Raw genomic sequence first — 14802 nt, 5'->3', positions numbered from 1 at the left:
ATGAACCCAGCCCCCTGCAGCTATGCACCCCTTCCCCGCGTCGCCCCGCATCGCGCCGCATTTCCCGCCGTGGCCCCGCAGGGCAGCCTGGAGCTGAGTTCACCACACCCGCATGGTTGGAGTCGAGACCTAGGGGACCAGGCCTAAGGACCCTCAGCCTGCGGCTACCATCACCTAGAGGCTAGGAAGGGGACGACCCCTCGCCAGTGTCCCGCCAAGGGACCCGAGTAGAGTAGGGAGGACTCCGGACCCAGGAGCTGAACTGGTCCACAGCCAGGATCGCCAGTGCAAGGACCTTGGTGGGAGGGGGCAGCCAAATTGGGAAGTCACCCCACACTCTATTTCCCAGATGCCAGAGTTTATCTGGGGCCTGGCTGTCATCTTCCAAGAGAGGAAAGTGAAACCGTAGAGAATCTCAAAGGAGCACAGAGGTCATTCAGAAATCACTCCATGTGCTGTCTGAACGCTGCCGAGAGCCCGACCAGCCACAGTGGACCAGGCTGCAGGGTGTCCTGAGGTTGACCAGGTGGAGGGCAGACGTGTCCTGGCAAAGCCAACAGCAAGCAGGGGATCCAGGCAGGAAAAACAAGGAATGGGGAGGGGTGGCTCATGTGCCTGGAGGAGTCAAGGGGCTTCAGAGGAAGGGGAGATAGGGCTTTGGATGTGGGCCTTGAGCACCAGATCAGGGATTTGGGAAACATTCTGTTGTTCTGTGATGGGGGCCAGAAGGGAGGACCAGGTGGAGGATCCAGGGACCTCTGACCCAGACTTGGTGCAAAGAGGCTCCTCCGTGCAGAGTGGCCCAGCGCTTAGAGGGCCACAGTCTCTGCTGGCTACTACTACCCGACCCACCCACCCTCCTCTGGCCCCCAACAGTCAAGCCCACAGGGAAGGACCTGCATTTCCACTCAGCCTGACTTTGGTGGGCCCTGCATCTGCAGAGGTCCCTTCCTCCAGGTGGCCTGACCTCACCTTCAGCCCCAAGTCTTGAACCCCCTGCCTCCCAAGATAGCTTGGCTAGACTAGCACTGCAGCATCCTGGTCTAGAGGGCCCTGGAGAGCGCCAGGAGGAGGTGGGGAGGATATAGCCAGACTCCGCTTGGAAGGGACAGAGCTGGACACCAGGGACAGCCACCTGGAAGATGTTGGAGACCTCAGGGCCTGGGCTTTAGCGCTCAGAGTGGGGGTGGCCTTAAAGGGAAGGGAGTTCTGCCCAGGCAGCAGGGTCCCAGGCCTGCCACTGAGCCTGTTCCCTCCCCGGTGACATGAAGACACCCCCCCCACCCTGCGCCTTCTGCCTGCATCAAGAACCCATTTCACAGACAATAAAATTGAGGCTGGGTGGGTCGTTCTCCCATGCACTCCTCTGGTTTCTGCTGCTTGGAGTCCCCTCTGCACCCACACCCCAATCGCCTGGGCAGCCCCAACCACCTGCAATTCCACCCTGCACCCCTGCAGTCCGGGTATCACGGTCAAAGCTAGACCCCGGCGCACAAAAGGGGGGTGGGCGTGCAGGACAGGACCCTTCCCAGACTCCAAAGGTAGAGCAGGGTGGGTGCCCTGGGCTTCCCCTGCTCCGTGCTAGGAGGGGGCGCCAAACACAGGATGGTGCATTAGCAGAAAACCCCTCACCCCAAGTGAAGAAGGGACCCTCGGGCCCATCCTGGGCAGACCCACTGGGTCTCCTCCAAGGACACCCTGAGGGCCAGCCTGTCCCTACAGGGTGGGGGGGGGGGGACCTGGCTGAGACCCAAACTTCACCAGCGGTCAGAGGTACAGGGGGGCCTGGGAAGCGACAGAGGTGAGTGGGAGCGCTGGAGGAAGTCCAAGGGGTCTCCAGAGAAGTGAACCAAAAGACCAGGGGATGGGAAGACAAAAGAAAAACAGACCAGATGGGAGGCCCAGTGTGCAACTGACAGTAGCTGCCCAAAGAGAAAAGAGAAGGGAACAACCATAATATAATAATGATTATTATTATTTCCCCCAGCTAAGGGACCGAGACTTCTGATTAAAGCCTGTCCAGCACTTTGAGTGAACCTTCAGTCCTGAGAGTGTCCTGGGGGTGGGAGGGAAAAGTTCCTGACAGGCACCCAAACTGCTCAACCTCCTCACCCAGAGTCCATGACCCAGCAGCCATCCCTCCCTTCTACACAGGCTCAGTGAGTGCCCACCCTCTATCGGGCCCTGAAAAGAACAAAGCCCAGTCCTCCTGAGGCTTTCCAATCCAGCAGGGGAGGGGCCAGAAATAAATAAAAGAGATCAAAGCTCTAGTATCCCTTGGGGACAAACAAACAAACAAAAAAGCAAGGTAGGATAAGGAAATAAGGAGTGAGGCGGGTCATGGAGGAGGCCAAGTGCATAACTCCTTAGAGAGACGACAGCCTGTGCAAAGGCCCAGAGGTAGGAGGGGCTATGAATTGAACATGCCAGCAAAGGTATTTTCAGACAGGCCAGCTCAGAAAGTTTACTTACCACAATGTTTTCTAGGACGATACTTGAAGACATGCAACATGGAGGGGATGACAAGACGTCTAGGAAACAGTGACTCCAAACCAGAAGAGTGAAAGGTAGGCAATGGGCAGTAGGAGTACCCAGCTGGCTGGGAGCAGGAGGGCCAGAGCCTGGCAGGGGGCATAGAGGTGACTTGAAGTTAAGGATGTGATAAAAGCAGACAGTGTGGGAACATTAAGGCAAACATCAAGTCCAGAAAAAACTAAAGCTGTCCTAAAGATAATGTATTCCCAATTCACTGCTTAGCCTAGAATCATATTTACATATATAGTCGTGGCAGATGCTCTTGATTGAATCTGCCTACAGATGAGCAGGAAAGCGGTATCATGGCTCTAGGATAGAGCCTGAATGTTGTCAGCCTTGACCACATGCAAGGCTAAACTCCTTGCAAGAACTGTCTGTGCTGACTCTGTCCACCTCTCCTCCTCCCATGAAACCTCCATTTGGGCCTTCCCCACCCACAATTAACCCTGTTCTTATCAAGGTCAACAAAGACCAGTGCTGCCAAATCTAGTGGTCCAGGCTTGGCCCTTCTTGATCTCAGCAGCATGTGACATGATGACCCCTCCTTTCTAACCAAAGCCCTCACCTGTCTCAGCTGTCTCCATGCCTCTCGGCTGCCCCCTCTCCTCTGGGGACCCCTCATCTCTGCCCTCTTAGTGCTCACCTCTGCTCTGTTCACACCCAGGCCACAACGGTCTCAGCCAGCCCTTGTGTTCCTAACTATCTCTCTCCGTCCCCTTTTCCACACATATCTGTCCACTTGCTTCCCCCTGCTCAGGGGTCTAGGGCACACCTCAAGACTGGCTCCTCCACCCCGACTCCAGGCCCTGTCTGGGGAGCTTGTGCTCCTACTTCCTCCCAAAGAGTACTCCTATGAGAGGCTTTCTCAGACCGTCCCTATCTTTGGCCGTTCCTATCTTTCATGGTAATAGAAACCCCAATTTGTGCCGGGGCTCGCGGCTGCCCACAACAAACAGGGTGCCCAGTTAAATTTAAATTTTAGGTAAACGAATAACTTTTAATATAAATATGTCCTAAATGCTGCATGGAACATACTTAATACTAACGAGTACTTATACTAGAAGTACTTGTACTTTTTATACTGAAAAGTGTTCATTGGTCCTGGATCTGTATTTGCTAAATCAGAGAACCCAAGCAGAGAACGCCGTCCATCCCCACCTCCCCGGCAGCCAGGAATGGCCACGTGACTGAAGCCAACCAATGGAACATCAGCGCCGTCGGGGCGGGGCCCCGGAGGGAAGACACCTGCCTCCGTCCGCCCTCCGCTCCTTTCTGGGGCCCCAAGACTGAGGGATTCTGATCCCTGCCACCGAGTACCCCGCGCATTTCCAGAACGGAGGGCTGGTCTGAGCTTCAGCACTCCCTCGTCTCTCTCTGGCCTGCTTTAGAGTTCACAGGCATCATCACCACCAGACCACTAGCTCAACCTCCCAGCACCACCAAGGTAGGGCTCTGTGTGGTCCAGACACTTGGATCCGCAGCAGCATGCCAGGCCCTTCCAGGCAGAAAAGCACTGAGGACAGGACAGGTCCTGGGGTGGGAGCAAGAGCAGGGCAGGTGCTGTGGGGCTGAGGCCTGGAGGAAGGCTCCGAGAAAACGTGTGCACACGCACGGTGACACGGACAGGCTGTGTCCGTGGGGACTTGTGAGCTAAAAAGGGGCGATCCTCCCCTCTCTGGCAGGAGCGCCTTGTTGCCCTCGGGCAGCCACCACTAGGGAACTAACACCCCAGAAAGGCCAAGTGTCCCACAGCGGTCACTTCCAACCATGGCATTGCTTGGATACTACAAAACATCGATGGAATGAATGGAGGGACAGAGGGAGGGTCACCTGCTTCCCCTGGAGGGCTCCTGCCTGGCGCTGTGCACACACCTGTGGATGAGTAAGGGCCTGTTACCCACAGGCACAACACTTGTATTCAGACCCAGATTCTTATTCCCTGGTGCCCTGGGGCTGGGCTGGGGCTGGAGGAGGGGCCGGCAGGCTTAGGCTGTGCAGACCATGCCAGTCCTCCCTGGGCCGGGAAGAGCCTTCTCTGGCTGCCGGCTCCTCCTGCCTGTCCCGGCAGCTACCGTGCGCGGGCTAGGCTATGAGGGGGGCCTGCAGGGAGCTCCCAGGACAGCCATCCCCAACGCAGTGCAGAGGATCCCCGGGGGCCTCGGCACAGGGACAGTTGTTCTGGGGACGAGGCCAGCTTCTACACTCCCCTGACCTCAGAGGGCAGGCAGACAGGCAAGTGAGGTGTCTGAAGGCTGACTTGCAGCGGCCACGACGTGCTGTGGGGCTAGACATGCGTATCGGCTCAGCACAGGCCCTGGTGTGGCCCACATGGAACTGCTGGGGAAACTAAGTCCCACACCAGGGACCACTGGGGGCGACGCTGGTGGGCTCTGGTGGCCAGAACAGGGAGACAGGACACAGTGTGCTGGGCCAGGTGTTTATTGATGAGGAACAGCAGTGTCTGAGGCTCCTCAGCGCCCGGCAGGCCAGCAGGCACACAGGGCCCGGCGCTCGGCCTGCAGCAGGAGGGTCTCCGTCTGCAAAGCAACAAGGGGCAGTGAGGGCAGGGCGCTGCGCCCGCGCTCCACCCACCAGCGCCCGAGGGCACGCCATCTCCGGGTGCTCCCAGCAGTATCCTCTCCGCCTGCTCCTGAAACCTCGGAGCCCCCAAACACACTGATTGTCAGACCCTCTGCTACCCTGTGGGCCTCCACCCCTTCCCACGCTCTTCCTCTAGACCCTCCGCGGTTTCTGCCAGCACAGCTGTCCGGTCCGGGACCCTGCACACGCTCATCCCAGGCCTGGACGACTTCAACCTGTATGCTGCCTCTCAGGGTCCCCCCCAACGCCATCCCCAGTTGGGCTGGGGCTGCTCTTCTCAGGAGCCCAGCCCCAGACTCAGTGAGATTCAGATCCTGGAGGCACTCTAGGCCTCCATCTGGGCCCTGCGGAGCTGGCCAGAAAAGGGGACCAGGGTGGGGTCTCCCCTTCTTTCCACTTCTGGAGATTCTCCCCCATTCCCAAACTCTGTCCTAAGTGAAAACTCCCTTGGCTGAGGCACAGTAAGGACGCGGGAGAGGGTGGGAGGGCTCAGTGTTCCTCCCAGACTTGGGGGTTGACCCTGCACCTAGCACCCGATGCATAACACCCATCCCTCCCCAGGTGAGGCTGGGGGGTGTGGAGCCTCCCAGACCGCCCTGCCCAAGCTGCCCTTTCTCGCCCAACCCTCCCCCCACACCCGTTTCTGACCCAGGGAAAGTGACTCCTCTTTCCCCTGCCCGCTGGACCTCATTGCCCCGTGGGGGGCGGGGTGCTGAATTGAGACTGGCACTTCTTCCTCAGGTGGAAAAAAGCCCAATGAGGCCTTGGGGAAGGGGGCGCCTCCCTCACCGGGTCTGGAAACGCTCATGGGTGAGACCTGCGCCCACAATGCCCCTCAGAACACTGGAGCCAGATGAGAGCAGGAGGATCACCGGCTGTGCCACAGGTTGGGTCCTTGCCCCGCCCCCCCACACCCCTGCCTCCCGGCCAGAGGAGCTCACCCTCGAGTCCAGGCTGTAGGCCGTCTTCCGAAGGTCCTGCAGGGCGCGCTGCATGAACTCGAACGCGTGGCAGTCCACGCACGGACGGCCTGCGGGAGTGCGCATCAGCGCGGAGGGAACGTCATCCTCGTCCAGTACCCCCGCCCCAGCACCTCCCACCGAAAGGGCGGCCGGGAGCCCGACCGCGGAAGGGGCGCGAGGTAGGTGTTGGGAACAATGGGGAGGAACCGTGCTCTGGCACGCCCGGGTGGCGTCAGAGCCCCGGGGGGACCCCTCCACAACGCACGTACTTTGCGCGGGGACGGCGCTCCCGGCGGTGGGCTCGGCGCGGGCCTGGAAACTCAGCAGCGCCACGCTCAGCAGCAGCAGCCACGGCGGCAGCGACCTCGGGAGCCTGCACGGAAGCGGGGGGGCCATGGCCGAGCGCAGGGAGCCGGGGCCGCCCTGCAGCGAGCCGCGGAGGTCAGCGGCGCCCTCGCGGGGGTCACGGACCCCCCCACCCCGCCGTCACGCCCCAGGCCCTCGAACCCCTCCCACCCCGCCCTCACCGGGGCTCACGGACCCCCCCACCCCGCCCTCACCCCCCACCCCGGGCCCACAAACTGCTCGCACCCTGCCCTCACTCCCCCGGGCTCGCGAACCCCTCCCACCCCGTCCTCACCCCCCTGGGCCCGCGAACCCCTCGCACCCCGCCCACCCCGGACCCTGAACCCCTCCCACCCCGCCCTCATCCCCCAGGCCCGCGAAACCCTCGCAGCCCGCCGACCCCGGGCCCCCGAACCCATCCCACCGCGGCTCAAGGACCCCCGCACCCCGCCCTCACGCCCGTTCAGCAGCCCCCCTACCCCGCCCCATCCCGGGCCCGCGAACCCCTCTCATCCTGCCCTCACCGGGGTTCACAGACCCCCTACTCCGCCCTCATCCCAGTTCAGGGACCCCCCCCCGCACCCGTGCACCCCGAGCCCGCAACCCGCCCCCCAGGCCCCCGAACGCCCCACCCCGCCCTCACCGCGGTTCAGGGACCCCGCGACAGCAGCGCCGGCGACTCGAGAAGACGTGCTGCGTCGGGCGCGCACCACGCATGCGCTCCGACCGGACCCCGCCCGGGTCCCCCGTCCGCCGTCGTTGTCATGGGAACCCCAGACTGCTCGAACCACCAGTTTAAAGGGACCGAGGAAGCTCCGAGACGCCGAGGGTTCAGCCCTGGCAGGGGCTGCACCTACACCCGCACCAGGCTCACAGTTGTTGGAGTCCAGAGGGCTGCCGGGAGGAGGCGGCGTCCAGAGCCACTGCGGACGGGAGCGAAACCGAGGAAGCGGGAAATCTGCTGTTAGAGTCCAGCAGTGCGGAGTCTCGGGGTGTCCCTGGGGCCTATGCACGCCAGAGGCTGGGGAGGCTCCCCGCCGGCCAGTAGGGTCCGGTCTGGTCGGACTGCCCCGGGGAGATCAGGGCCAGGAGCGAGCCAGACTGTGGCGCCGTGGGGAATCCACCCTCTCTGATCTTCACTCCCGCGGCCTCGCCCCGACCCTCCGGCCGGCCGGCTTCCTCCTCTTCACCTCTCGGAGCGTGGACAACTATTTGCCACTCCCCGTTCGGCCGCGCCTCTCCCAGCCTTGAGGTCCTACCACCTTCCCGGCTCTGTGACCTCGGAGGGGTCGCTTGGCTTCTCTGTGCCCTTTTCTCCCTCGTGAATGCTCAGGGCTGTTGGAAGTAAAGAGCCTCGCGTGGCCCCCGCCGAGGCGCGCAGGTTTCAGGTTCCTGCCGGGCCCACGCGTGCGGGGTAGGCCCGCCCCTCTGCAAAGGACGCGCTCCACTTGGCGTCGGCTGGGTCCCCGCAAAGCCCAGCAGCTCCGGGGAAGGCGCCCCAGGCCCACGTCCCGGCCGCGTGCGTGCGGGAGACCCAGCAGCCCGCTCTGTGCGGGGCAGCCCCGCGCCTCTACGTCTCCGCCCCCTGCGCCGGGCCTCAGGTCCGCTGTGGCCCCCGCAGGCCGCCGGCTTCCCGACCCGGGGGCGGGGCGGTGCTCGTGACCGCCACCCTCTCCTCTTCCGGGTCGGGCGGGCTCCCGGGGGGCCTGGGCGGGGGAGACTGTGGGCCGCGATCCCGGACGTGCGCATTTCCGCGCTCTTCCTCGCGGCGAGCCCCGACGGCGCAGCCCAGCGCTGCAGCCTTGCGGGGCCCCTGGGGCCGAAGACGCCACTCGGCCTCTCTCTTTTCTGCCTCTCCGTCTCACGCTTGTGCCTTGCGCCGGTCACCCTCTCTGCGCACCGGCGCACAGCCACGTCCACGCGCGGAGGGGGACCCAGCCTACACAGAAGCAAGGCGCGGGTAGACCTCAGGCAGCCGCGCTCTGGAAGCACGCTCTTCCCGGCCCCGCTGCAGGCTTGTCCAGCGCGTCCTGCTTAGTAGGGAGGGGGTGGTGCGCTGCGTGCCCGGGGTCCCGATGGCACCGCGGATCCATCATCGCGTGCGTACTCCCCCTTCCCCGGCACCCTGGGATCCTCTTCTTCGGGTTCATTTCAACCCACGGTCCAGCCTGACCTTCGAGCCGAACACACCCTCGACCTCCTGCCGCGACCGCGCGCGCCTACCCGGGGGACCGAGCGGCCGCCAGGGGCCGCGGGATGTCGGGGGCGGGACCTGGGGCGGCCGACGGAGCTGCCCGGGTCTGGAGTGCGGGTGCCGCGGAGCTCGCTCGCTCTCCATCCCCCCAGCGCTGGGGTCCCCTCCCCAGGGCACCGGCTTTCGCCTCTCAGTTGGAACCTTCTCTTCCGCGAACAGGCTGCGATTTATTTTTCTTTTCGGGAACTCAGGACCCCGAGCTCAAGGCCTGAGCGGAGATCAAGAGTCAGCCGCGTGACCGACCGAGCCACCAAGGCGCCCCTGTGATTTTTTTTGTACCCGAGGGAAACAAACCTCGTGAGTCCCTAGCCCCCACCCCGCCTCGGCTGCACCTCTCCCCGCGGTCCACTTTCTCCTCCTTTCTCTCTTGAGCCCACTCCTGCCCGGCCTGCGACCTCGGCTACCCTGAGCCACCTGCAGAATCTGGGGACAGTACTCAGTTACCCCCCCCCCCCCGGCTCAGCAGCCCCGCGGTCCCCTCCCCCCAGCGCTCCTCCTCAGGGCGGCAGCCCTCTGGGCGCTGCTGGGCAGTGCTTTGCCCCCCTTCTTCACGTCCCCTCCGGAGAGCCCCGTCCTCTGCGACGGTATCCAGTTGTGGCCGTGCCCCCCGGCATGCAGCCTCGGACTCGCACGTCCAGCCGCCTCCCGAGCACCGGTACGTGGAGAATGGACTTGTCGGAGTCTGCGAGTCCAAAGCCGGTCGGATTGCACCCCTCCTCCCCACCCCAAGATCAAACAGCTGCTCTGCCCACAGCCCTCCCTGTCTCCGGCGGGCCAGTCTGTCCCTGCAGATGCTCGCACCAGACCGGCGACGGCCCTGGAAATCGTGTCTGCTGCACCTCCCTCCGCCGCCGCCCGCCGCCCCTCGTCGGGACTCCTGACTCGCCGCTCGGTCTCGCGGTGGCCCCTCGCGGTCCAGGCTTCCAAGGCAGCCAGGACTTTCTCTTCCACCTTTTTTAAATTGCGGTAACGCATACGTAACATAAAATGTACCATTCTAACCATTTTTAAGTGTCCAGTCAGTGGCAGGAAGCACGTTCACGCTGTTGTGCAACCATCCCCACCCTCCACCTCCAGAACTTGTTCATCTTCCCAAACTGCCCCCAAGAAACACCAGCTCCCCATCTCTCCCCGTCCCCAGCCCCCCGACACCCACCATCCCCTTTCTGTCGCTATGATCTGACTCCTCTGGGGACTCACAGAGTGGGACCATCCAGTGTTGCCCTTTGTGGCTGGCTCATGTCACTGAGCCCAGTGTCCTCAGGGTTCACCCAGGTGGTGGCAGGTATCAGCACCTCCTCCCTGTTTAAGGCCGAATAACACTCCACTTTAGGGATGGACCATGTTTTGTTTATCCACTTATCTGCAGGTGGACCCTTGGGCCACTCTGCTGTGACCAAGGCTGCTGACCTGACGGAAAGACCTTTTAAATCATCACCAGCCACTGTCCCTCTCCGCTCACCGTGTTCCCAGATCCCCTCTGCCCCCAGGGACAGTCCAAGCCTTTCTGCAGCTGAGGCCCTGTGAATGTGGGGGGCAGGTGCAGATATCTTTTCACATCAGTGTTTTTATTTTCTTAAGACACGTCCCCAGGGGTAGGACTGCTGGGTCATAGGGTAAGTTCTATTTTTATTTTTTGAGGAACTCCATACTGTTTCCACAGTGGCTGCACCAACTTACCTTCCTACCAACAGTGCACGAGGGTCCCCTTTTCTCCACATCCTCGCCAACACCTGTTGTTTCTTTACTTTTTTTTTTTTAGCGGAAAGGTTTTTTTTTTTTCTCTAAAAGGCAAAAAACTACAAACACCCCAGGTCCTGAGCTCCCCAAGACTTGGGTCCTCCACTGCCCCCCTGAAACGCAGCAGGAGAGGGTCTGGAGAGTGTGGAGAGGTTGGTTCTTTAAAAAGTCACCCCTGGACGGAAGGCTCTTCGTCGTTCGCTGCCTTCTTCTGCCTCTCGCGGGCCGCTGAGAAGAGGGGATGGCAGGGCCCAGGGCTATGCCGGCAAACTCAGCTTCTTCCCCTTCAGGACTTCGGTGATGGAGAGGTAGAAGAAATCGCAGTAGAGGACAGTCTGGACTAGGCCCGCCACGATGGCGATGAGGTCGAAGAAGCCCTCGAAGTGGTAGGGCCAGATGCAGTTGAAGAGATTAGAGCGTGCGGTAGATGCCCAGCGCGGACAAGCAGTGGCTGGTGATCGTCTCGGCCTCCCCGGTCTTGCTCACCAAGAACAGCTGGGGCAGGATGGCTACCGACTCCAGATAGATGGAGAAGGCCCAGAGGATCTCTAGAGGGGTAAAGTCATAGTTGACCAGGAACGCCAGGATGGCCGTGGGAACAATGAGGAACTCCACCCGGAATGTGTCGTGGTTCCATTGTAAGTGGCTTTGAACTTGCTGTAAATCATCCAGACTGTGGTGAAGGAACAGGCAGTGTAGACCGCCTGCATGCATGTGTTGTACGGTGAGATGTAGTTGGTGAAGAGGTCCAGGTATCGGCCAGTGAACACCACAGCAAACAGGACCGGCTCTGCCCTGAAATCGCGGCACAAGGGCGGGCGGGACTTCCAGATTTAGAGCAGTAGCAAGATGATGGCTAGGAGGTGGGAGAAGTCTCCCAGGAATCGGAAGGTTTTCATGCTTTAGGGGGGTCTGACAGGGCTGGGCTGGTGGGAGGCAGCCTGGAGGGGGTCTGCCCCCCGGGGCTGATGTTCTGGCCCAGTGGCTGGGCTGGGGGGGCAGGAGAGGGGCCCTCGGGTGAGCTCCGCTCTGGGGAGGGGGCTCTGGGAGGGGGAGCTGAAGTGGGAGCTGGTCACCTGTTGTTTCTTGTCTCTTTGATGAGAGCCATGCTAACGGGGGTGAGGGGGTTGCTCACTGGGGTAGTGTCTCTTCTTATAAGGACACTAATCCTATCACATTAGGGCCCCTCCTCTATGACTTTGTTTAAGCTTGGTTTTTTCCAGAGAGGCAGCCCTGCTCCAAATGCAGCCACACTGGGGGTTAGGGCTCCAAAATATAGACTGGGGGGACACAAACATTCAGCCCACTACACTCCCTTCCTCCCTAGACCCCTTTACCCTGCCCGACGTTTTTAATTCTCCTTACAACTCTCATCTTCTGACTCACGATGCACTTTATTCGATATGGTGATTTTTCGTTGTATCCAGAGTTCTTGGAGGGAGGGAGGAACTTTGCCCTCAAGGATATTTGGCACTGTCTGGGGATATTCTGGGTTGTCGTGGTGCAGGGGAGAGGTGCTCCTGGAGAGAGGAGGCTCCTGCTAGACGTCCTACAATGCTCAGGGAGAGCCCTCGTGAAGAAGGACTTGGCCCATATTGTCCCTGTGGCTGCTGGGAGGGGCCCTGATCTGTATCTTCTCATTGGGATGCCAGGCCCTGGAGGGCAGGAGCCTGTATCTCTTTGGCTCCCTGCTGTGTCTGCAGCATCTAGAACTGCAGGGCCTTCAGAAGATGCATGGGAAGCATAAGGACACGAGTGCCAGGGGCCTGGGGCTGGGGGCAGGAAATTGGCCTGGGCAGGAACAGGGAAGCGCCCAAGCCTGAGGGGGAGCTGCTTGATCGGGGCTTGGACAAAGGGGCACACGCGGAAGACGCCACTGCAGCCAGTGCTCCCTGGGTGCCCCAGTATGGTCAGGCTCCCTGGGAGGGAGGGGCCGCTGGCCTTGCCGAGAGCCGCCTTGAGAGATGAGGGAGTGAAGGGGTGCAGAGAGAACCTTGGGGGGAGATTCATGTCAGAAATTGTGCCTTAGAGACGTTGGCTCTCCAGGCCTGGCTTCAGAGCCTCCGCAGGCTGCAGATTGGGTCTGGGCGTTGTCAGCATGGGTATGGCCTCTGCAGTGATACCAGGAAGCTCTGGAAATGAATATTTTTTATTTAAACTCAGTTAATCAACATATAATGTATTACTAGTTTCAGATGTAGACTTAAGTGATTCATCAGTTGCATTAACACCCAGTGCTCATCACATCACATGCCCTCCTTCATGCCCATCCCCCAGTTACCCCATCCCCCCCTCCCCTCCAGCAACCCTCAGGTTGTTTCCTGAGATTAAGAGTCTCTTATGCTTTGTCTCCCTCTCTGGTTTCGTCTTGTTTTATTTTATCCTCTCTTCCCCTGTAATCCTCTGTTTTGTTTCTTAAATTCCACATACGAGAGAGATCATATGATAATTGTCTTTCTCTGACTTATTTCGCTTAGCATAATACCCTCTAGTTCCATCCATGTTGTTGCAAATGGCAAGACTTCATATTTTTTGATGGCTGCATAATATTCCATAGTGTATATATACCACATCTTCTTTATCCATTCATCTGTCGATGGACATCTTGGCTCTTTCCACAGTTTGGCTATTGTGGACATTGCCGCTATAAACATTGGGGTGCACGTACCCCTTTGGATCACTACGTCTGTATCTTTGGAGTAAATACCCAGTAGTGCAATTGCTGGGTCGTAGGGCAGCTCTATTTTTAACCTTTTGAGGAACCTCCATACTGTTTTCCAGAGTGGCTGCACCAGCTTGCATTCCCACCAACAGTGTAGGAGGGTTCCCCTTTCTCCGCATCCCCGCCAACATCTGTCGTTTCCTGACTTGTTAATTTTAGCCATTCTGACTGGTGTGAGGTAGTATCTCATTGTGGTTTTGATTTGGATTTCCCTGATGCCGAGTGATGTTGAGCACTCTTTCATGTGTCTGTTGGCCATTTGGATGTCTTCTTTGGAGTAATATCTGTTCATGTCCTCTGCCCATTTCTTGATGGGATAATTTGTTCTCTGGGTGTTGAGTTTGATAAGTTCCTTAAAGATTTTGGATACTAGCCCTTTATCTGATAAAATGTTTGCAAGTATCTTCTCCTATTCTGTCAGTTGTCTTTTGGTTTTGTTGACTGTTCCCTTTGCTGTGCAAAAGTTTTTCCACTTGATGAAGTCCCAATAGTTCATTTTTGCCTTTGTTACCTTGCCTTTAGAGATGTCTCTAGCAAGAATTTGCTGCGGCCAAAGTCGAAGAGGTTGCTGCCTGTGTTCTCTCAAGGATTTCGATGGACTCCTGTCTCACATTTAGGTCTTTCAACCATTTGGAGTCTATTTTTGTGTGTGGTGTAAGGAAATGGTCCAGTTTCCTTCTTCTGCATGTGGCTGTCTGATTTTCCCAGCACCATTTGTTGAAGAGACTGTCTTTTTGCCATTGGACATTCCTTCCTGCTTTGTCGAAGATTAGTTGACCGTAGAGTTGAGGGTCCATATCTGGGCTCTCTATTCTATTCCATTGATCTATGTGTCTGTTTTTGTGCCAGTACCATACTGTCTTGATGATGACAGCTTTGTAATAGAGCCTGAAGTCCGGAATTGTGATGCCGCCAGCTTTGCTTTTCTTTTTCAACATTCCTCTGGCTATTCGGGGTCTTTTCTGGTTCCATACAAATTTTATGATTTTAGGATTTAGGATTTTTCCTCCAGCTCTGTGGAAAAAGATTTTTATAGGGATTGCATTGAATGTGTAGATTGCTCTAGGAAGCATAGACATTTAATAACATTTGTTCTTCCAGGGCGCCTGGGTGGCTCAGTTGGTTGAGCAACAGCCTTCAGCTCGGGTCATGATCCTGGAGTCCCGGGATCGAGTCCCACATTGGGCTCCCTGCTCAGTGGGGAGTCTGCTTCTCCCTCTGCCCTCCTCCCTCTCATGCTCTCTCTCTCTCATTCTCTCTCTCGCAAATAAATAAATAAAATCTTTAAAAAATATATTTGTTCTTCCAATCCATGAGCATGGAATGTTTTTCTATTTCTTTGTGTCTTCCTCAATTTCTTTCATGAATGTTCTATAGTTTTCTGAGTACAGATCCTTTGCCTCTTTGTTTAGGTTTATTCCTCGGTATCTTATGGTTTTTGGTGCAGTTGTAAGTGGGATCGACTCCTTAATTTCTCTTTCTTCTGTCTCTTGTTAGTGTATAGAAGTCTAACGATTTCTGTGCATTGATTTCATATCCTGCCACTTTACTGAATTCCTGTATGAGTTCCAGCAATTTTGGGGTGGAGACTTTTGGATTTTCCACATAGAGTATCATATCATCTGTGAAGTGTGAGAGTTTGA

The 14802-nt window shown here is 58.4% G+C and overlaps 1 protein-coding gene and 1 pseudogene across 1 annotated transcript; both read right to left on the bottom strand.

Annotated features, from left to right (window-relative positions):
• Positions 1–4958: 4958 nt before the first annotated feature.
• On the bottom strand, positions 4959–8088 carry NICOL1 (NELL2 interacting cell ontogeny regulator 1). The gene is made up of 4 exons (XM_045881625.3): positions 7087–8088; positions 6368–6521; positions 6078–6166; positions 4959–5072 (listed from the first exon to the last, which is right to left on the bottom strand). Exons 2-4 carry the CDS (start codon positions 6492–6494, stop codon positions 5007–5009), a joined length of 282 nt encoding a protein of 93 aa, XP_045737581.1. The 5' UTR covers positions 6495–6521; positions 7087–8088; the 3' UTR covers positions 4959–5006.
• A 2593-nt stretch (positions 8089–10681) lies between these two features.
• On the bottom strand, positions 10682–11336 carry LOC123847691 (ER lumen protein-retaining receptor 1-like; annotated as a pseudogene).
• Positions 11337–14802: the final 3466 nt, after the last annotated feature.

The sequence above is a fragment of the Mirounga angustirostris genome, unplaced genomic scaffold (assembly GCF_029215605.1).
Source record: "Mirounga angustirostris isolate CCGP_5_RB_7025 unplaced genomic scaffold, mMirAng1.0.hap1 SCAF_2, whole genome shotgun sequence".
Classification (NCBI taxonomy): domain Eukaryota; kingdom Metazoa; phylum Chordata; class Mammalia; order Carnivora; family Phocidae; genus Mirounga; species Mirounga angustirostris.
This window is presented reverse-complemented; position numbering and strand designations above follow the sequence as displayed.

What these genes read in the sequence shown, in the direction of transcription:
- NICOL1 (XM_045881625.3), bottom strand. Translation starts at nt 6,494, where the DNA reads ATGGCCCCCCCGCTTCCGTGCAGGCTCCCGAGGTCGCTGCCGCCGTGG. An exon ending in GAGCGCCGTCCCCGCGCAAA is followed by an intron (nt 6,167 to 6,367) that starts GTACGTGCGTTG and finishes GCACTCCCGCAG; the next exon opens with GCCGTCCGTGCGTGGACTGC. An exon ending in CCTACAGCCTGGACTCGAGG is followed by an intron (nt 5,073 to 6,077) that starts GTGAGCTCCTCT and finishes GTTGCTTTGCAG; the next exon opens with ACGGAGACCCTCCTGCTGCA.